Raw genomic sequence first — 23,124 nt, forward strand, 5'->3', positions numbered from 1 at the left:
TGATTTAATAGATGCAATTTGACTTTCCTGACATTGGTGCTGTTTAAGTAAGCTCAGTGATGTTATTCTTCTCTGCTTGGCTCCAGCCTAGAATCTCCATGGATCTCCCATCTCACCCTAAATCCACCAAGGACTTACATTAAACACTGCAAGAAGATGCTTTATTCTAATCACTGGGATAACAATTGCATGGAATGCTTATGGGAAAGGAGAACTTCAGTCTGAATCAGCTTCAGTCTGCAAATGTTTGCCAGGCATTTGGTGAATACTCCGAGCAAAGCCTTCATTTAGCAGAATCAAAACAGATTTGCCATCAGGTGGAGAAGTAAAGAGCAAGATGAAAGAAGATGCTTCAAAAAGCTCTGATCAGGTGGACACTTCTCAAATCCCACCCAGGAAACATGTGAGCCGGCTTTGCAGTGCCGGACCTCAAGCCTGCTCAGTTAAATTGCTTTAGGGTTTTGTGAATGTGATATGCAGACGGGATGATCAGAGCTTTCAGCTGAGCTTTTGCTCAGGGGGAATACTGGGGAGGGGGGGGAACTGGGAGGTGTGTCTGTCTCTCTGTGTGGCTTTTGCCCCTGCTTAAGAGATTGCTCTGTTCTCTTCCTAGAGCCTGTCTGATCACACGCTTGGCAAAGATCTCCGGAGCAGGACAGGTCAAAGGCAGTGAGTATCTTTTCTTCTTCGTCTGTTTATTAGTGTGTCTGAGATGCTGATCTCTATTGAATTGTTTGCTCTCCCTATGTATCAGCCTTTGATACGTTCTCCTATATATATTTTTTTAAGCAGGAGTGTTTGTTACATCATTTTATTCTTCATGCTTCTTTCTGTACAGAGTAATTCCCACTGGATTTAATATGGTAGGCGACTAAATAATAACAACTTGATCTTGTTTAATGGGAAAATTACCAGCAACCTCTCACTCCCCTTTTCATTCCTCTGTCCTCAAAATCAGCACCTGGAATCCACTGGAAAGGTGTCTCTCTGCACCTATTCTGTTTACTACAATGAGGAAAGCCAGTGCTTCTGTTGAGGAAAGGACAGGTCAGAGGGGTGGAACCACCCTGGCCATCACCCAAGCAAAGTTGAAGTGACCTCTTCCATTGTCCTTCTTGTTGTTTTGTGAACGGTGATGGAATGAGCTATATGGAGCAGAAAGAGATTTCATCCAGATTTTAGCATATTCCTGCAGTACCTGAGAAATCAGAAAAAGATTAAAATCCTTATTGAATCCGAGAGGAGCTGGAGAGATAAATAATAAAAAAGGGGGGGGGAATAATACAAAATATGGAGATTATTCACCTGAACCCTGGCAAATAGGGCACAGTTTAGCAGAGAAAAATATGAATGGAAATTATTATGGATGGTATGAAGCAGCAGAAGAGTTCCCCCTCCCACCCCCACTTAGTGAAATGAGACCCAAATGACACCTCAGCAAAAGTTTGAAATGTTTGCAAGCTGATCCTGCAGAGAGAAGAACAAGGTTGTCTCTCTCTCTCCCCTGCCAACCTCCAAATCCAAAACCAGAGTGACAGGGAAGGTCAAATTCTTGGTCAGGCATTTGGAGCACAAATGGAGACATGGCAGAGGAGTCAAGCCAGTTTTTCTCACTGACTGTGGAATCCAGGAAGCAGCATTAGATGCTCCAAATGGTTAAGGTGGGGAGCTGGGTTTATGTTAATGAAGGCTTTCAAAGGGACTTCAGAAATTGCAGGGATTGATTTCAGCTAAAGCCAAGCCAGGGAGTTGGGATGGGGGATTTAAAGAAAACCATTTGCTGGCCAGTAGTGCTCTCTCTCATTAGGTTAGATGGAATGAGCTTCTCTATGTGTGCATGTGTGTATTTTAATTTAATCAGATTTTTAATGGATGTTGGAATTAACCACTGGGAACCCACTTTAGATTTTTTTTGAATGCCTTGAAACCCCATCTCATTACTTCTCTGCTGCCCATCTTTTTTAATCTTTGTTTTTCTCTTGGAGCAGCAAAGGAGGCAAATTATGGGATCATTCTAGCAGAGAGATGCTAAAAATACAGAGTAACTGCATCCATTATAAATTGGATGCAACTAACAAGACAAATAGATTGTTCCATTCCCAACAACTCACCAGTAATAACTCTGTGCCATTTTGAAGCCCTTCACATGTGTTCTGTCAATAATCCCCAGCAAGCTAACCCTCAAAGACAGGCCAAAACCACATTCTTTTTACAGGAAGCATAGCTTGTCTAAGGTTGCTGGTGGTTTTGAACCCAAGGCGAGATTTAAGCCAGGGATTTCTTTTACCTTAATTTGTCTCTATATCTCTCTTTTTTATTACTGGCCCTCAGCTACCGATAAGGGACTGCAGCTGAGAGATACTATTTATTCACCTTTAAAAAATGTCTGCAATGCTCTTCCTTCCCCCACCCCCCCAGAATCTCAGTCTGTCATTCCTGTCTGCAACATTAGCTCCATTCTTAACTTGTTTTTTTTTAAAAGACATTATTTCTTGATTCTTCTTATACATAAGCAAGAATTCTGCACTTGGAACTGCATTTACATTCTGGAGAGATATGATTTAATGTCAAGCATTATTCAACTTTATAAAATATAAAAGGATCTACCTATACCTCTGGTTGATGATTTCATCCCCACCTGACTTACTTTTAACTTCTTAAGAAAAACCAAGTTGTTAGCATGAGGCCTCTTGGGTCAGGGGCCAGCTTCATATTGGGCAGAATGAGATGACTATTTGAAGTAGTGAATGTTGCCCAAGAGGCAGGAATTGACATGGCAGTCTTGAAACATAGAACTGGGTATGCTTTGCAGTTTGTCCTATGTTTGTTAAGTTGTACTTGGACATAGAGGAGGATGTTAATGTTGAAGTAAGATTCAATTGCCAAACTAGTTGCATTTTGTACATAGAACAGGAAGGAGGAAGTGTCTCCCTTGCTGCAGGCCACAAAATTTAGAATAGAATAGAGCTAGAAGGGACCTTGGAGGTCTTCTAGTCCAGCCCCCTGCTCAGGCAGGAAAACCTATACCATTTCAGATAAGTGAATATTCCAGGGTGGGAAACCTTTGCTCTTTTATGACTTGTGGACTTCAACTCCCAGAATTCCTGAGCCATCCATTCTGGCTCAGGAATTCTGGGAGTTGAAGTCCACAAGTCATAAAAGAGCCAAGTTTCTCCACCCCTGGAGTCTCTTCTTAAAAACCTCCAGTGACAGAGCACCCAGGATTTCTGAAAATGTCTTTAAGGTGGACCTGCTGGATGAGAACTAAAGAGAAACATGGAGGTAAGACCTTCAGGACCAAACCACTCAGTATGTAGTCCAGCTTCCTCCAGACTGAATATGTGAAATTCTCTAGCTATCTTTTCCATTGCAGAGGATGTGAGCAATTGATATTCATGCACTAAATCTCTCAGGTTGAGCAAGGGTGTGCGAACCTGAAATAGGCTTGATTGCACTACAAAAAGTCATTGAAGAGAGTCTTGAAGGAGAAATTAAGTAGGTGTGGATAGAAGTAAGCTTTTCCCACCTGTCTATTTAGCTCTGCAAATGCCCCACTGAAGTGCCTCCTTCTTTGCCAGGGAGATTTCTACTTTAGGATCAGCTAGATGTTTTTACAGACAATGAGGATATTTGCAAAAGAGGGAATAATGGAAGTCTGAAGCCTCTATCTTTTCCTTCTTTTGTTGGGACAGGATTGGAAATCTGAATTTGCAAAGGTAACACACAATTGCATCGTGTGCCATTACCTATTACTGTGACTCTCACCAGTTTACTTCCAGGTTATTATTTCAGCAATTGCATTTCCTTTGCTCTTAATGCCTTTTGACAAATGTCTTTGTCAACATTCACACCCAATATATTGCCTTGTTGTCTCTATACATGCTCAGCTTTACTCCTTGCTTGAAAAAACTGCATGTGAATATTTGAAATAATTTAAGAGGTAGAAATACTTTAAGGCAGAGGTCTTCAAACTCGGCCCTTTTATGACTCGTGGACTTCAACTCCCAGAATTCCTCAGCCAGCATGCCTGGCTGAGGAATTCTGGGAGTTGAAGTCCACGAGTCATAAAAGGGCCGAGTTTGAAGACCCCTGCTTTAAGGCCACATGCAACCCCCCTCCCCCTATTCTTTCTTTGACAGGTTGGTTTCAATGCCAGCTTTTCCTTAGCTTCTTTAGAAGACCCTCAACCTTGATGTAAAGAATCAATAGCTTACCCTCCTTAAATCAGCTTGACCTTTGAGACTTCCTCTTCCATTTAATAGTTTTGCTCGCTGGTAACCTATCTCCTGTAGCTTAAACTTAGTGACAGAAAAATAGCAAAAACAGCACCTTCTGCTGGGAGCAATCTTGTGAACAACTACAATGGAATTCTGTGGTTACTTCCAATGGAAAAGTGTATTTACTGAGTTTTATTTTTTTTAATTTTAATTCCATTTATATCCCGCCCTTCTCCGAAGACTCAGGGCGGCTTACAAGCTTAGCAGTAGCCTTCATTCTATGTATATGCCTGCTTATATAATTGCTTTGCTATTTTGCCACTCTTTTTAAACCAATAATTGTCAATATTTTGTATCTTAAATTTCAGCAACTGCTTAAAGACTTTGAGTCAGTAAAGTAAAGAAAATACCCCATTTTTTTAAAAAAAAAATGTCCCAACATGTTTACAAAAATTTGTTGTTACTTAGTCAAATTTATATGGCTACCCATCTCACAACAAATTACTCTGGGCAGCGTACAACAAATATATAAAAACAATCATTATAAAAATATTAACAATCATTATTAAAAATTACAAACCACAAGGCACAGACAGAAACTCTCAAAGCCTCCAGGCACTGGGATAAGACATTCATGACATTGTTTAATTCACCAGGGGCAGAGATATACAATTGGGTATCATCGGCTGATACCTCACCCCAAGGCGTCACCCAGTGGTCTCGTGGATGTTAAATAGGAGAGAAAGCATCAAACTCTATAGCACCCCATATAGCAGGGGCCAAAGATGGGACTTCTCTCCAATCATCACTGACAAGAATTGACCCCAGAGAAAGGAGGTGAACCAGCATAATATGAGCTGCCCATTCTTAATCCTCTGAGCTAATCCAGGAAGATTCCATGGTTGATAGTACTGAAAGCCGTAGAAGGATCAAATGGGGTAAAAGATGGATGCTGAACCCACCAACTAACCATGCCAGAGATCATCCAAAAGTGCAACTAATGCTGTTGAGTCTGAATCCTTACTGAAAAAGATCCAAATACTGTAGTCCACTTCTTCCAAAGTTCTCTGAACCTGCTTAACAACCACCTTCTCAATCACCTTCCCCAAAAGGAGAGGTTAAATATTGGATGAATATTGTCCAGTATGGTGGGTTCCGGTGATCATTTCTTGTAAAAGGGAAAACCAAGGCATTTTAAGAGGTAGAGGAACAATCCTCTCATTAACCACTATTAGACCCGCTTACATAACACCCCTGGTCACTTTTGCAGGCCAGGAGGGACATAGATCAAAAGAGGAGGTGAATGAACTCACATCCTAAGGGCCCTGTCCACTTTCTCATATCCAACAGGTTCACACTGTTCCTAGGTAATTGAGCAAGACTCCTTCTCAGGCATGTCCTCTGGACCTGCAACAAAGTTGGCATCCAACTATAAGCAAATCCAAGCAACTTGTCCAATAAATGCTGAGCAAATTCCTCTGTATGCCCAGCAAGAGGGCTTGTGTCACACAAAAGAGGGCTGCAGGGCAGCAATCTATGAACACAATAAGGATTGAGAAGTATTGAGACTTTGCACCCTTATCACCGCAAGATATGCATTAATAATAGCTTTAATCCCTGTTTGGTTGAGTTCATCTTTTGTTAGTGCTAGTGATGTTCTAGACATTTCTCATTTTATTTCCTTCTACTCCTGTGTGGATCATGGGGTGAGGTTGCATGGATGCACTCTTACTCTAGGTAGCAACCAAGGCTTGGATAAACCATACAGCAAACCAACATGGAAAGCCCCAGCTCTTTCATCTAGGTCCATCAGACACTGGAGGCAGACCAGCTAATGGATCCAACCTCTGTGCAGTGGATAATGGCATTAGAGAATTCCATGGAAATCAGGGCATTATCTTACCATGACCAGGAAGACATCATGAGCTTCTGCAGTTTCAGATCACATACTACTCCAACAAGAACACCAAATCTGCAGGGTTGGGGTTTTTTTTGTTTACAATAATTTTAAAGACTTAATTCAAATTTTGTAAATGAATTGTGTCCCACCATATTACTGAATTCCGCTTGTGGAACATTTATCACTGGACGAGGATCATTATTTTAAATAATCAAAAGCCATAGTAGTCTTTTCTCCCCTGGGGTTTTGAATTCTGGAATATATATTGATGCCCATCCTTACAAGTGAATCGTATGAACACAATATAGTAAAACTGCTGTTGACACAACAGTAATAGTTAACAAAAACACCTTTTTTACTTTTCTCAAGCTTAATTACCCAATTTTCATTCATTTTCATAAGTTCCACAGTCGTGGAATTTGACATGATGCTCCAAAGGTCAACTTCCAAAGATCATAATTTTCTATTTTTTCCCCTCTGTGTTCAACTCTAGTCTATCCCCAGAGAGAAAAGGAAAAAGATAAAGCTCTCATAGGCTGGGAAAACAGCAGAGCAGTACATTTTAAACTGCAGGTGGAAGAATTGTTTCTGTAAATATAATGGAATATTAGCACATCAAGAGCTTGGACATCTCTGTGATGTGGTATTTCACTACATAACAAAACTTCTCAAGTAGGGTCAGCTCAACTATCATTTGCTTTTGGATTGAAGTTGTAGACTGATGGGAACACTGTCTCTGTCCCCCAACTGTTCTTTTCTCTTTCCACTTCACACATTTTGAGCTCCTGCTTCTCTGTCTTGGATATTATAACCATCCAAGGTGAGGCATCCTACAGCTTTGCTGCATCTCTCTACATATTATCATTGCCTCCTTCAGTTTCCTGCTCTGACCCCAAAGGAATTTAACCAGCACTGCAGTACTGCATGTCATCTGCTTTAAATAAGTGATTGTGAGCTTTTCCCAGTATTTTACCTACAAAAAGTGGTGGGTGGAGAACTTTATATTGAAGGCATCAAATTCAGGCCAACCCAAGGATTTGAATAAATCTCTACTAGGTACTTTTCCATAAGAGTCACACAGCATTTGTTTTTCTGACTTGGTGGCTTTAGTGCAGGGGTGTCAAACTCAATTTCATTGAGGGCCGCATCAGCATTGCGGTTGTCCTCAAGGGGCCGGGTGGGTATGGCCAGGGTGGGCGTGGCCTACTGGGTGGGCGTGGCTAAAGTGCGTATGGCCTACTGGGTGGGCATGGCCAGCTCTACATCGTTCGCATCAAGGGTGCCTATGGGGGCCTGGGCAGGAATGGGACAGATCTGAGGGTCTCTGGCAGAAGGAGGGTCTCTGGGCCAGGGCCAAGGCAGTGGGGGCCTTTCCCTCACTGTTTCCAGGATGGCTTCGCGGGCCACATGAAACCACTTCATGGGCCGGATCTGGCCCCCGGGCCTTGTGTTTGACATGTCTGCTTTAGTGTAACCTTGTCCTTTGGTGACCTCTTTAGACTAGGGCATTATGCAGTTCTTTGTATAAAGGGTATACCCTGCTTGGGCCATCACTATGCCAAAGTAGGACTAAGGAAACTCGGGTTCAAAACCTGGTTCACTCACTCAGATCAGCCTACCTCATAGAGTTCTTTAAGCAGAAATTGGGGGCTCATGAACTTATTAAAGAAAAGGCAGATATGTATATAATTAATTGACACATATGTTTTTTTGCTAAATGAACAGATTATACTGTGATAACAACCGAATTAGAACTTACCCATCTTTTGGGCTGGTAAATACAATATAATGTGCTTGGGATGGTTCTTCTGATTCTGTTATTTGTTACTTGGTGTGCAATTATGCCAATGCTTGTATTAGTTTGAAGGATACTTTTTGCCAGCAAGAAAAGAACAGACTTGTCATCTATCTGCAGACAATGCAGAGAGTTCTTAAAGAGAATATCTGGGTAGACTAAAGCTGCACTTTTCATGGATGGAAATGGATTTTAACTGATGCTGCTTTGAGTTAAACATTCGCTGGTTCCTGTTTTATGAAGCCATTTTGGTGATATGAAATTTGATGTAATAGCTTTTTCTTTCAATTTTTAAATCATAAATTTTCCAGTATTACAAAGAGTGATCACCTGATGATATGCAAATATATTTAAATCTAAATTTATTGTTGTATGAATATTATTGGATGGAAAGCCAGCTAAATCACTTTCAAATTGCACAACAATCCTAACAATAAGCTTTCATGACCGTAGAAGAAATAGTTATCATTTTGAAATTCTTTAAACAAAAGGATCTGACTGCTCTGTACATTTTTTTGGCTACTAGCTACTAAAATCTTATTTGACGAAGTACAGGTACAAGTGCTGGAAATAATGCTAAAGCTATTTCTATTGTTATGAAGGAGCTAAATGCTGTGGAGCGGGCTGCATGGCTCCAGCCAGATAATTAGTTTATTCAGCAACATTTAGATTTGCTCTAAAATTACATTAAAATATTCAATAAATAGAAACTAGCCAAGAATGCTGATAACAGAAGGGAGATGTGGGCACAGTGAAATTATCTCAGAGACAGTGCCAAAGCTTTCTGCAGAAGCTTCCCATATGGCATTGATAAATGTCATTTTATATTTAACTGTGCAGTGGTACAAAGTTCTTGTAGGCTGTTTCAGAATGAAATTAACAGAAAAAAAATCCTTTGAGGTTAGGAAAGGTCAAGAGAAGGAGATAATCGTCTGTAGAGATCTGGGACATTTCTGAGCTGATACAGTTTGGGCCTGTAGTTTTCAAGGTTTTTTGAGAGGATCATTGAAAAATGTATGAGAATTCCTCAACAAGAACAAAAGCCCTAGTTTCCTAAAAAAAAGTAGCCTATATGAACTTCCTCTTCTTTGTCCAGCACAGTGGAGAGGAAGCCAGGGTAGATTCTGAGAAGCTATGCTCATCCACATACAACTGAATCATCATAGCTAACCAAACAACCGAGCTCACTTGATCACTGTTTTTGTTGTCATAGTTTCCCTAACCCTATCCAAAAGGTTTTTCTATATATATTTTATTACTGTCTATAAGAGGAGGAAAATTTGAGGTTTGTCGTTAGGACGCTGAGCTTGTCGACCACATGGTCGGCAGTTTGGTGGGTCGAATCCCGAGTGCTGCGTAACAGAGTGAGCGCCTGTTACTCGTCCCAGCTTCTGCCAACCTAGCAGTTCGAAAGCACGTAAAAATGCAAGTAGAAAAATAGGGACCACTACGGTGGGAAGGTAACAGCGTTCCGTGCGCCTTTGGTGTCTAGTCATGCCAGCCACATGACCATAGAGACGTCCTCGGACAAGCGCTGGCTCTTCGGCTTTGAAACGGAGATGAGCACCGGCCCCTAGAGTCAGAAACAACTAGCTCACATGTGCGGGGGAACCTTTACCTTTACTTTACCTATTAAAAAAATGTGCACATGTGTATGTGTGTTAAATCCCCTCTGGGTTTGCCTGCATTGTGACCCCTTTCAAGCAACCCTTACCCAGTTATTCTGGAGCACAAAAGAAGGGGACAGATGCATAGATGTATGCTTCTTTAACCAGTATATATTTTGTCACTCTGTGTCATGGAGAGAAATGGAGATGACTCCCTTTTTGCCCTCCACATTTGCACTGGCTTACCTAGTTTGATTTAGCCAACTATTGTGAAGGCAAAAGGCTGAGGATCTTATGAGAGAAGTGGAACTAGGCCATATGGCCTCTTCTCACTTTCCTCTCTACTTGAACTGTGGCTGGGTCACATTCATTAAAATAGGACATTTATTACTCTGTCTTTCAACCTCAATAAGAAGGTTCATACCCATTCAGCTTTATAAGCATGATGAAAAGGGAAAATGGAAAGAAAACTCAAACCTTTCAACCTTATCTTGCTCTGTCTATGGGGTTGCTTAATAGTTATTTCTAAGGTTGATTCATTTCTCAAAACTGAGGGAGACGGTGTTGAAAATGAAAAAAATAATTTGGATTGTAGAGCTTTTGGCACTCCATCTGCTTCAAGAGTGATCTCCCAGGTGTAAAAAGAGCCATATTAAAGTTTTTAAAATAATTAAATAATTTAAAAGAACATCAATAAAATTTTAATTGGTTATGACTTAAAATAGAGATACAAAGTAGGTCTTTGTGTTTTCTCTTGAGCTATAACTTATTCTTTCTAATGTCTCTCTAGAAGCCTTGGGAAAGTGGAGGGACATACATTCAATCTCAAATTATTATGACCTTATATTTGTCATGATTTCTAAAGTCATGATTACATAAATCTCTTGGCTTCCATAAACTAGCTGCTTTGGATCCATTGTCCACAATTACTAGGATTTTGCAGCCCTCATAATGCCAGTCTGAAATATAACTTTTGTTTTAGACTTTATAGATGCCAGATAAAACATTTCCTCTCCCATGTTGGTCTTCAAAAATGAGAGTTTGAGCTTACATGGTAGAGCAGGGCTTAACCAGTAAATAGAATTTCAGTAGCACAAGGCTAATAAAAGCCATACATCTTTTTGAACCATCAGAATAGGTAGCAACTGGTTTCCCTGTATCCAGTTTTCTTTAATGCTTTGCATCCTTTACAATGTGCAGTACAAGGCACACTTCCCTTCCCTCTCCTTCAATGCTTCCTTTAAGGAAAACCATTGGAACTAATAGAATTAGAGTTCTATTTCCTGCAGGCAACAGTCCAGAGAGGTGTATCCATACATGTAAAATGCACACAAACACAGGGAGAAGTACGATTTGCAAGTAGACTTCACTTCCCCTAGTCTTCAAGTTATTTCTTAGAAAAATGTGATAGTAGCTTGGAGGGGTCTTTTTAGGCCAAGAAATCTGAGAGATAACCAGAGGCAGATCATGTCTAACAGATAATGCCTAGCTTTATTTATTTGATTGTCAAATTCTATTTTCCAATATTCTTATTTTAAAAAGTGTTCCTGTCAGTGCTTTTTTTGTAAAAGAAAAAGGTGCCGGAACTCACACATGTCATACAACCCGCCTTGCCTACCCTACAAGGTTCCATCCAAAAAAGGTGCCGGAACTCCGTTCTGAGCGTTCTATGACCAAAAAAAGTCCTGGTTCCTGTCATTCAGCTGAAATGTATCTTGCTATAGTTCAGGTCTATTACATCTGCTCTGAGAAGCTGATAAGAACAAACCTTTCTTCTTTTCTACTGGTCAATTCAAGAATTAGAATAGTTGAAAGAGTCCCTACAATAAAAAGGAACTTTCTGCTCTCATCATCAATTGCTATAATTTCTTTTGTTAGTTAGTTCCTCAGTAGCCTATTTCTTAACCCATTGAAAGTTTTGCAGTGCCCCTAATGAGTGGTGAGTCAGCAGTTAAAGACACTGAGCATGTCAGCTGGAAAGCTGATAGTCTGAGTTCGAGACCTGAGCACTGCATGATGGAGTGAGTTCCTGTTACTTGCTCCAGCTCCTGACAACCTAGCAGTTTGAAAGAATGCAAATGCAAATAGATAAATAGGTACCACTTCAATGGGAAGGTAACAGCATTCCGTACACCTCACCTTATAGTCATGCTGCCCACATGACTATGGAAATGTCCTCAGACAACGCTAGCTCCCTCAGATAAGAAATGGAAATGAGCACTGACCCCTAGAGTTGGACATGACTGTGCAGGAGAAACCTTTACCTTTAATGAGTGATATATCAGTTTTATAAATAGAATAAGTCAAAGTTATATAACATAGTCAGCTTACTGAACCTAAGTAGCTCTGATTGGTGCCTGGGTTGGCTTTCCATATATTCTCAGAAGGGAAAGACAGCACCAAAAATATCTTCCTATTTATAAGGTTATCTTCCTAAAATTGTTTTTAAGACCTGTTTTAGCCCATTCCTGAAGCAAATATCTCAGTGAAATTGACTGGCAGTAAAATAAATTAGAAGAGACAAAAGAAAACCTTTTTTTCTCGGTGACTAATGTATGGAATTTGTTGCCAGGAGACAAGAGGTGGTGCCTTTGGAAAGTGTTAGTTAACAAAGCTAGTAGTTAAATGGAATTTCTGTTTAGTTGGTTGGTTGGTTGGTTGATTAGTTAAAAATATACATGTGCAGGCATCTCTCTCTCTCTCTCTTACTTTAACAACACCACAGAGATTTAAAGCAGTTGTAAAGATACACAATAAAAAGATCAAATAGATAAGCAGGTGTTTTTAAATTATAGAAATAGTACAAAAAACAATAACCTGGAGCAAGCATTAGGAATGAGGTTTTAGGGCTTAAAGTAAAAGCCACTGTAAACATGATTTTGTAAAGAACATGTAAAACGTATCAGCTTTGCAGCTTAAGGTATTATACAACTGAGGTCCCTCAAGATCCTAAGTTTCTGTGAGGCTGATGTAGGTAAAGATGCTCTTTTGGGATTGTTTACCACTTTCAAGTAAATGAACAATACAAAACGACTTTCTTGCTCTTCTTGTGGGCTTTCAGAAAGCATCTGGCCAGCCAGTATTTAACAGAGAATACAGAGATAAATGGAATCAATGTCTGATGAAGAACAGATCTTTCTTGTGTTCTTATGCACTAATGTTAATTGTTATCCCTTTTCCTTCTCTCCCATTTGCTCCCCTATCGTGTATGACCGACTGCAGAAACAGAGGGATGAGGACTCGCCTGGGCTGTCTGTCTCACAAGTCAGACTCATACAGCGACTTCACAGCCATCCTTCCGGATAAACCAACTCGAGCTTTGAAGTAAGTTGGGGCCTTTGTTTTCAGGGAGGGATCCCTTTCTCCTTTTTTTTCTTTGCCAATGACCTACTGATTAACCATTTTCAGGAGACACAGGAGGAATCTTTAAAAAGATGAATATTTAATGATTTAATGAATGAGAATAAAAATATTTACAAATTTCCACTGACCACAGCAAGCATGGCTTCCTATATACCATTTTCAAGAAGACAATTGGAAACTTACCAAGATAGGGAGAAATGCAATCACTGGCAAGAAGGACTATATGGGAAAAATGGTATCAAAAAGATGAGAAGTATGTAGGAATGCTCTGATGCAAGGGCTACAATTAAGTACCTGCATCGATAGGAGTCCCCTTCATGGATTACTGCCTTGTCCTGGTGAAGGGGCTTGCATAATTCAATGAAGCTATGAGCGATGCCATGCAGGGCCACCCAAGACGGACAGGTCATAGCAGAGAGTTCTGACAAAATGTGATCCACTGGAGAAGGAAATGGCAACCCACTCCAGTATCTTTGCCATGAAAACCCTATGGACAGTACCAAAAGGCAAAATGATATGACGCTGGAAGATGAGCCCCTCAGGTCGGAAGGCATGCAATATGCTACTGGGGAAGAGCAGAGGGCTAGTACTAGTAGCGCCAGAAAGAATGAAGCAACTGGGCCAAAGCCGAAAGGACGCTCAGCTGTGGATGTGTCTGGTGGTGAAAGGAAAGTCCGATGTTATAAAGATTTTTTCTCCATAGGAACCTGTAATGTAAGATCCATGAATCAAGGAAAGCTGGACGTGGTTAAACAAGAGATGACAAGACTGAATATCGACATCTTAGGTATCAGTGAACTAAAATGGACAGGAATGGGTGAATTTAATTCAGTTGACCATCAGGTATACTACTGCAGGCAAGAATCCCTCAGAAGAAATGGAGTAGCCTTCATAGTCAATAAAAGAGTAGGAAAAGCAATACTGGGATACAATCCTCAAAATGACAGAATGATCTCAGTTCGAATGCAAGGCAAACCATTCAATATCACAGTAGTCCAAGTCTTCCCCAACCACCGGTGCTGAAGAGGATGAAATTGACCAGTTCTATGAAGCCCTACAGCACCTTATAGAACTAACACCAAAAAATGATGTCCTTATCATCATGGGGGATTGGAATGCTAAAGTAGGAAGCCAAAAGATAACCGGAATAACAGGCAAGTTTGGCCTTGGAGTACAAAATGAAGCAGGACACAGGCTGACAGAATTTTGTCAAGAGAATACGATGGTCATAGCAAACACTCTTTTCCAACAACCCAAGAGACGGCTCTACACATGGACATCACCAGACAGTCAACACAGAAATCAGATTGACTATAGGGACCTAACAGAGGCATAAGAGATTAAGAAGAGGTGGCAAAATTACACAGAAGAACTATACAAGAATAATCTTAACGTCCCTGATAATCACAATGAGGTGGTCACTGACCTCGAGCCAGACATCCTAGAATGTGAAGTGAAGTGGGCCTTAGAAAAGCTGAGCAACAACAAAGCTAGTGGAGGTGACAGTATTCCAGCTGAGCTATTCAAAATCTTAAAAGACAATGCAGTAAAAGTGCTACACTCAATTTGCCAGCAAATTTGGAAAATTCAACCGTGGCCACAGGATTGGAAAAGATCAGTTTACATTCCAATTCCAAAGAAAGGCAGTGCCAAAGAATGTTCAAACTATCGCACCATTGCACTCATTTATCATGCTAGTAAAGTTATGCTTAAAATCCTACAAGCTAGACTCCGGCAGTATGTGGATCGAGAACTACAAGAAGTACAGGCAGGATTTCGAAGAGGCAGAGGAACTAGAGATCAAATTGCCAACATACCCTGGATCATGGAGAAAGCTAGAGAGTTCCAGAAAAATATCTACTTCAGCTTCATTGACTATGCTAAAGCCTTTGATTGTGTGGATCATAACAAACTCTGGCAAGTTCTTAAAGAGATGGGTGTACCAGACCATCTTATTTGTCTCTTGAGAAACCTATATGTGGGCCAAGAAGCTACAGTGAGAACTGGACATGGAACCACTGATTGGTTCAAAATTGGGAAAGGAGTCTGGCAAGGCTGTATACTGTTGCCCTGCCTATTTAACTTATATGCAGAACACATCATGAGAAAGGCAGGGGTAGATGAATCAAAAGTTGGAATTAAGATTGCCGGAAGAAATATAAACAACCTAAGATATGCAGATGATACCACTCTAATGGCAGAAAGTGAAGAAGAACTAAAGAGCCTCTTGTTGCGGGTGAAGAAGGAGAGTGCAAAACTTGGGTTGAAATTTAACATTAAGAAAACCAAGATCCTGGCATCCGGCCCTCTTAATTCCTGGCAAATAGATGGGGAAGAAATGGAGGTAGTGACAGATTTTTATTTGCATACTGATATCATAATGCATGTGTCATCATTGTCCCCCCCTTCCACACACTCCTGATATCCACAAGGAGAATGATATGGACATTTTAATAGCAAATATAGCTTTATACTTTAAATGGGTTAACTTACAGAATGCATCCAAAATTCAGCACTCATGATTAGCATGGAATTGAAATTTGGCAAATTTTATAAAACATATGCCATAAAAATGATCATAAAACAGTTTATGACATTATATAAAATGTCATAAAAAAGTGTTTCTCAGCCTCTTTTTCACCATGGACCCCCTTTAAATATCTTTTGTGGCTACAGACCATGGCCATGGACCACCAAGACTTAACTCAAGATTTAAATCATAACTTTTCTTCAAGCCTTTGTGGACCCCTTGTGATAACATCAATGCCCCCTAGAGGTTGATGGACCATAGGTTGAGAACCACTGTTACAAAACATTTCCTGTGGTAATATTTGACTGAGTTATACAATTAAACATGGTCTATTTTCAAGGCAGATAAATCTTTGAATGTATCCCACCTTTTCCATGCATTAGATGTTCTGTCAACATTGAGGAACTTGGTAAGGAAATATCTCTGAAAGGATTACCCAAGGGATTGGTGGATGAACATAGAGGCTTTGGAAAAGAGTAGTTGGATTCATAATAAGTAAAGTGCTAGCCTGAGATATTGGTATGTATCTTGTCTCTTTCTCCTTCATAAATCTCTTTTGGAATTCAACAAGCTTCAGTTCTTGTATAAGAGATAATGTAGAACAAAGATGGGCAATTCATTGTTGCAGATTTTTATCTTACAAGAGGTTTAAGATGACCCACTTAAACTCAAATGAAATAATACAGTCTTGATGAATCATTACTATTAGAGACTGAATGCTTCTAAAGCTATTTTCTCTCTTCAACCTCTCTTGTGCCAAAATAACAAGTGAGGAAACTTATTTCAAGACTAGCTGGGTGATCCTGCAAAGACATTAAAAGTTTCTCATGGATAGGTGGCCTAACAAACCATGTTTAGTTCAAGAATTTATTCAGAACTGAGATCAAAATTAATTCACCACAAAATCCACTCCTGGGTCCTCTCCTCCCAGTTTCTTTGCTTGAGCAATATAATTTATTAAAAGTTGGGCATGGTAGGATCTCTTGTTGTTCAACAATTGGGAGTCTAGAACTTTGTGACTATATTGTGTGTTTATCTTCTGCCGATTTCTGATACAAAAGAATAAGTTATTAACTGATCTGTAATATTGTCCAAATTATTTCAGGTACAGAATATGGACACATCAGATTTATAGAATTTTAATAAATTATTTTTGGGCAATTGTTGTAGCTCTTGACTTTCCCTATTTCCCCATAGAAGATTATCCACAGAAGAAGCTACCAGGTGGGCAGATTCTTTTGATATCCTCCTGACTCATAAATGTAAGTAGAAAAGCCTGTCCTTTACATTGAATTATTCGTCCTCATGCTTTAAAATGTGCCTATAGTTTATTAATAAAGAGTTATTGTGTAATTGCAGCAGGAGAGGGATTTAGTTCTCTTAAAATCTGTGGTGGACTGAATACCATGGGGATTTTCTTTACATGGGTGAATTTTAAATTGATTATGACAAGTCCAGGAGGAAATAAATGTGACTTTTACAATTTCAGTTGCTATTATTCTCAAGTGACAAAACGTATTTCAGATTTTTTTTTAAAGCAGAGGTGGCCAATTTCCTTCCAACTGTTTCTGGATTCCAGCTCCTATCAGCCATAGTGATCTCCCCCCCCCAAATTTACAGCCATTACAGCTATAATACAGTGATAGAAATTCCAAATCAGGAATTAAAAGATAAGAGATAGGGAAACCATATTTATATATTATGTGTTATGTGCATTTCCTTAGCCCTAGTTTCTACATGAACAAAATAAAGGAAGCAGAATGCAGCTTCTAGAATTCTTTCCAAACTCAATTATAGCACATGCAAGTGATCCATTTAGGAAGGAAGAGGAGGGATCTCATTGGGGGATTTTTTAAAATGGATTTCTTCTCTTTGCAATTCCCAACCTTCCATTTTCAAATTTGATCTTCCTTTTGTTGGCATTTCCACCAACATCACATTTAGTCTTGTTCTCTTAACTTTGGTGAGAGTTATCTTGCTGATGGATGGGCAGATGGACACTTGATTTGAGTCCCTTTATAGAATGTATTTCCAACATTTGGGGGGATGCTCTAGTTGGCTACCATGGAATTTTTCTGTGCTGAGTGATTCACCCAAAATTATTCTGTGAGTTTCCATGGCTGAAGGTGCACTAGAACTTGGGTGTCCTCAGTATAAACCAGCACTTTTTGTCACTAAACCAAGAGGGTGCTCCTTTTTTGCCACACTCATCTTTCTTTGACAGCTGAGCTGACTGATTTGTGGCTGAGTTGTTTTGGAAGAGGAACCATTCTGAAGCTAGGAATAACAGAGCTCCAGTCTCACCTTCCCTGTGGCAGCTCACTCTTTATTCCAGCAAAATGAAGAGATAATATATTAATTTTCAGCTGTATTTAAAGGATGCGAGTGTGAATTCTGGCCCCAACCTATCTATACTATCTATATTGACCCCAACCCACTTATACTGTAAATCTTTCTTTGAGATGTCACCCTCTTTATTTGATCAGACATAATAAAAAAACCTCTTAAGGGTTTTTATCAACCCTTCTTTCTCCTGAATGTAGTTGTCAAGCTTTGGGAAACTTTACAGCATAATGGCATATAATGTAACAATTTTTGCTGAAAATAACATTGGAGGCCTAAAAGAGACAGATGCTATTTTTCAACAGTAACCCCACATGTTCTAATTATTGGCGAGAGAGGAACGTTCCCTCACATCATGAGTCTTGTTCCCTCTTTATATTCCCATCTTAACAATGAGCTTTGGGATTTTTTTAAAGTTATCTAATAAGTTAATTAAAATGGGTGGAAATTGGGCATTCAGATCTCTAAGTTGGCTGCAGATTTCCGCCCACAGCATTGTTTAGCATGAAAAGCTACTTATTTCGGATGGTGCACAATATAATTTACGTTCAGCAAGAAAAACCTACAATCTGCAATTTCCATATAATTTTATATGAATCTGTGAAGCCATATAATCAACTTGCTTTGTGTCATTTATAATCAATCTATTATCCCAGTGGTAGTCATGAAAATATTATTTTGGTACGCTCACATATTTCTGTTGATACCAAGATTTTTGCTGATACTATACACATAGGTAATTATTATGAACCTGCCACATGTTTTAGCTAACCGTAGTTGGATTGTTAACTTATTTCTTTTAAAGAAATATTTGATTCTGCATTTGCTTAATGTTTGGTATAGTAGTTAAGGCACCACGGAATTTGAAATCTAGTTTCACCTTAAGCACGAACTCAGCTGGTTGATTTTGAGCCAGTCATTTCTCTCAGACCTAGAAAGCAGGCAATGGCAAACTGCTCCCAAAAACCTTGTCAAGAAAACTGCAGAGACTTGTACATATACATATTAAGACTATTTTTAACAAGCTTAAAATAATCATAAAAGCCAATTAGTAACATTATATATATATATATATATATATATATATATATATATATATATATATATATATATATATATATATATATATATATATATATATATATATATATATATATATATATATAATTAGCTTTAAGATTTATGATTGCTTTAAGATTGTTGAAAATAGTCTTAATAATTGATTATGCTTTTTATGCTTTTAGCTATTATAAATTGCTTTGACTAATTTTGTGAGAAAGCGGAATAATGGTATGTCAATTATCTGTATAAATGATAGATATACTTTGTCACTGCATGTATGAAAAGCATAGAATAAGATTTTGTGTAGGTTGTGCTCATATCAATTTGACTAAACCATGCATTCTTGCAAAGTATATTGAAAACTAGAAAACATTTGGAAGCAACTCAGCTAGATACCTCTCTAATTCACAGAAATATGAGGAAGTGTAACACAATAAGATTTGCAAGATTCTGTTATAGCCATTGTCAATAAAGTAGTTTTAGCATACCTGCGGAATTGATTTCATTGTCTGGTCTACTTGATTGGGCTGACCTGAATCTTGCAAGCCTCATTGTGCTACACCTCCCCTTCCTTCTTCTGTGGAATAGGGAGCTGTCTGTTTGAGCTGCTTCCAAATGTTATCTGGACATTGTGGATGTAAAAAAGTGTTTTAGCACCTTTTGCCTACGCAACAGCTTTTGCATATCAAGGTCATCATCCTTACTGTCTACAAGAACATGCTGAATTATTCTCATCTAGTTGTAACTAAGGCATGAGTTATTATATTGTGATCTGTAACCAAGGCATGTGTTATTATAGCCAGAACTGAGTTTATTGGGGATAGAGGCAGCTGGATTACTAGTTTAACAGTGCTGGGTACAGCTGCACACTTGTAAAGTGAGTTCAGAAGTATTCTCAGATGGACACCTGATTCCAACAGGTTAAACAATGTCACAGACTACAGGTCTGGAGGAGGGGGGAAGGAGCATCAATAATTTGTTTGATCAAATCCCAGTTTATTCACTTTTAGCAAGCCCATTATCACCCCAGAAGCAGTTCAGAAGATCAGTTTCTATGAAGCTGGAAAATGGAGGAGGAGAGTTGGCTGGAAGGAATGCTTAACCCATAAGTAAATTTTACTTTTTGAAAAGAGGGGCATCACTGCAGAAGTGGAGGAAGCCTTATCAGATTTAAAGGATTTCATGGGATCAAACAGGGAGAACCTCTATTTGGGCTGGTAACAACTGAATTAGTGAATTAATCTTCTGTGTCAGTTTCTTGTTATTGACTCTGTCCTTTATTTCACCTAAGCATTGTCATAAGGATTGAACTATTGGAAAACAGGCAGCCTTAAAAACTTGCAAAAAACACTATCCATAAAAAATTAAAGGAAGAAGTTACTATACATCACTAGTAATGTCATAGCAGGGTTTTTTATTTGTATCCTGCCTTTATTATTTTTACAAATAAGGCAGCAAATATATCCCCTATGTTTTCCTCCTCCTATTTTCCCCACAACAACCACTCCTGTGGGGCGCGTTGAGCTGAGACAAGAGTGATTGGCCCAAGGTCATCCAGTTGGTTTTATGGCTAAGGTAGGAACAGAACTCACGGTCTCCCACTTTCTAGCCTGATGCCTTAATCACTAGATCAAATTGCCTTTTTCTTTCAGCCCCCCTTATCATCCTGGTTGTCCTCCTCTGATCGTGTTTATCAATGGCCTTCCTAAAATGCAGTTCCCAGAATTGGATACAATATTCTAAATGTGGTCTGGCCAATGCAGGTGTCATGGTTCCGACAGATGTTACTCTTCAAAGAACTTCAGGCATTGTTTACCTTAAGGAATCTTTATTCAAATAGCATGGCAACAGCACGTACATAAGCCAAAATCTGAATTCTCCTCCCCTAAACACATAATATAAAAGCACAATTCCCTCCTCTAATTAACAGTTATAAATCACATTCTTCAATTGGTTTGAAATGCCGACCCTCGTTCCAGTTCTCCCACCGGCCATTCCTTATCACCTCTTATTTCAAACAGCCTTGAAAAAAAACCACACACTCTACTATGAGGTTGTTATGTCTAAGTAATTCCCATACACATTCTTTCTTCTCTCTCTCTCTCTCTTCATTTAATTCTAACTCTAAAAGTAACACACAAGTTAAGGGGGAAATGGCTGCATTTTCATATATTGCCAAAGCAAGAACATCCAATGTTAGCAGCATTGACAGCAGGATATAAAACATCAATACTTTCTCTTGATCCTAACATGGTACTTCTGTTGCTGAGACTCAAAATTGCATTTAAGGTTTTTTGCAGCTCATCATAATGTTGGCTCATGTTCAGCATATCAAGACGTTAAGATCTTTTCCACATGTATCGTGACCCAGTGTGGTTCATCCCATTCTATAAATCTTTGATTTTTTCCTATCCAAATGAAGGATTTTGTGCTTGTCTCTATTGGAATTCATCTTACTGAATTTTCCTCAGGGTTCTTAGCTTGTCAAAATATGTTTGAATCTTGTTACTTTCCTCTCTGTTAACTATTACTTTCATGACCTTGGGGTCAGTTGTGAGCTTGATAACCAGATCCTCATTCCTGTTCTGTCATTTATAAATATTTTGTTAAAAACATAGAGCTGTCCCATACCACTCCATACTTCCTTCCATTTACTGATATGCAATATATTCTTTGGATATGATTGTGCTACCAGTCCTATAACCATCAAATGTTATCATAATCAAGTCCACATTTTGTCATCTCATGGACATTTCATTCAATAGCTTGCTGAAACTAAGGGAATCTATAACCATCACATTCCCATGGTCAATTAAATTTGTAACTTTATCAAAAAAGGAAAATTGGGATGATTTAGGATGACTTACTTTCAGCCTCCTACCAAGCAGTGCGTTCTTTTCTAAATAGTCACAAACTAACTGCTTAATAATTGCCAGAAGAATAGCTAAGTATTCAGTTTGCCGTTCTTCAGTCCTATTACACTGCCTGCCACCATACACCTGTTTCTCCATGTTTCCTAAAAGATCACATACAGTATGTCATCTGCAATCTCCTTGAAGACTCTTCTATATAATTTTGTCTAATCTTAAGACTTAAATACATTCATTGTAACTAGGTGCTAGCTAACCATCCTTTTACTTACCTTGGATACCTCCCTCTTGTCAATCATTTTGCTTGAACAGAGATGAGGAGTGCTTCTCTCTATTACTTTTTCTACCCTACCATCTTCTCTTGGTTCATTCTTTTCTTGAAATCAAGATGAGGCAGCAGCTTCCAAACTGATCTACCGTGATCTCCATACTTGCTGCTGGTGTGTCTCTCAACATCACATTTTATCTTGTTCTATTAAGTTTTTGGAGTCATCCTGCTGTTGGAGAAACACATGGACAGGGAAGTCCAAAGCCTTTGACATCATTTCCTTCTAACTATAAATAATGTATATGGATATGTACACACACACATACATCCCATTAGGTTGGACTGAATAAAAATAGTCCTGTTAAATTTAAAATATACCTCAGTTTGGAACTTGGAAGGGAAAACTCCAGTGAGAGACAATTTCTTGTGATTTTTCCAAGCTCTGTAATAGTTTTGCACCTGTTTGGTAAATGTTTGTGTTCCAAAAACCAATTGAAAAATGAGTGCCTGCACATTAAATAGAAAATCCTTCTTGAACACAAGAGGTCAGACAAAACTGAATGCTGCACCAGAATTTCCTATGCTAGTATTTCTATTATTAAAATTGCAACATTAGACTTCCTCTAAATAGGAACAACCCCCACAGACTACATTTCAAACATTACTTCTTTACCATTTGATGTCTTTGATAAACTGCCAATGACAGTTCAGGAAAACAACATTTGGGTTGTTTCTCTTCCAACTTATTTTAACAATGCCTCAGCTTTTCCTCAGTTAACTGGAAATGGAATAAAGAAAGCTTCCAGTCATGAACTCTTTTGTGTCTGCCTTTGAGTCAGCCCATACAGTATTCTTGGCAAGATTTTTGAGAGTGGTTTCCTTCTTCTTCCAAAGGCTGAGAGAGAATAACTGGTCGGAGTCACCTAACTGGCTTCATGTCTAAGGTGCAACTAGAACATATGGTCTCCTGGGTTTTGGCTTGGCATTATATCCAGCTGGTTTCCACAGGTTCAATAATTTTATATAATTCAGCCCTGGACAACATCCTGCTACAACGTTTAGTCATATGTAGATCACACTCAGTAAAAGTTCTCAAGTTATGTTAATTAAAAAAAACTCTACTACCAAGTTCAGCCTGTTTAGTGTTTCCTGTTGAGCATAGGTGGGGA

The 23,124-nt window shown here is 39.0% G+C and overlaps 1 protein-coding gene across 2 annotated transcripts in view; it reads left to right on the forward strand.

Annotated features, from left to right (window-relative positions):
- Positions 1–554: 554 nt before the first annotated feature.
- Positions 555–23,124, forward strand: part of LOC308666886 (regulator of G-protein signaling 8) — a gene marked incomplete at its 5' end in the record, with an annotated part of 33,486 nt that continues 10,916 nt past the window's right edge. The window contains 3 exons of one of the 2 annotated variants that reach the window (XM_081325882.1): positions 555–669; positions 12,742–12,843; positions 16,610–16,674. In XM_081325882.1, the coding sequence (XP_081182008.1) occupies positions 12,752–12,843; positions 16,610–16,674 (157 nt within the window). Of the gene's footprint in view, positions 670–12,727; positions 12,844–16,609; positions 16,675–23,124 lie in introns of those variants that run through there. The other variant, XM_081325881.1, reaches the window with a different exon arrangement.

Source organism: Vipera berus, assembly GCF_964194415.1.
Source record: "Vipera berus genome assembly, chromosome: 3".
NCBI lineage: Eukaryota > Metazoa > Chordata > Lepidosauria > Squamata > Viperidae > Vipera > Vipera berus.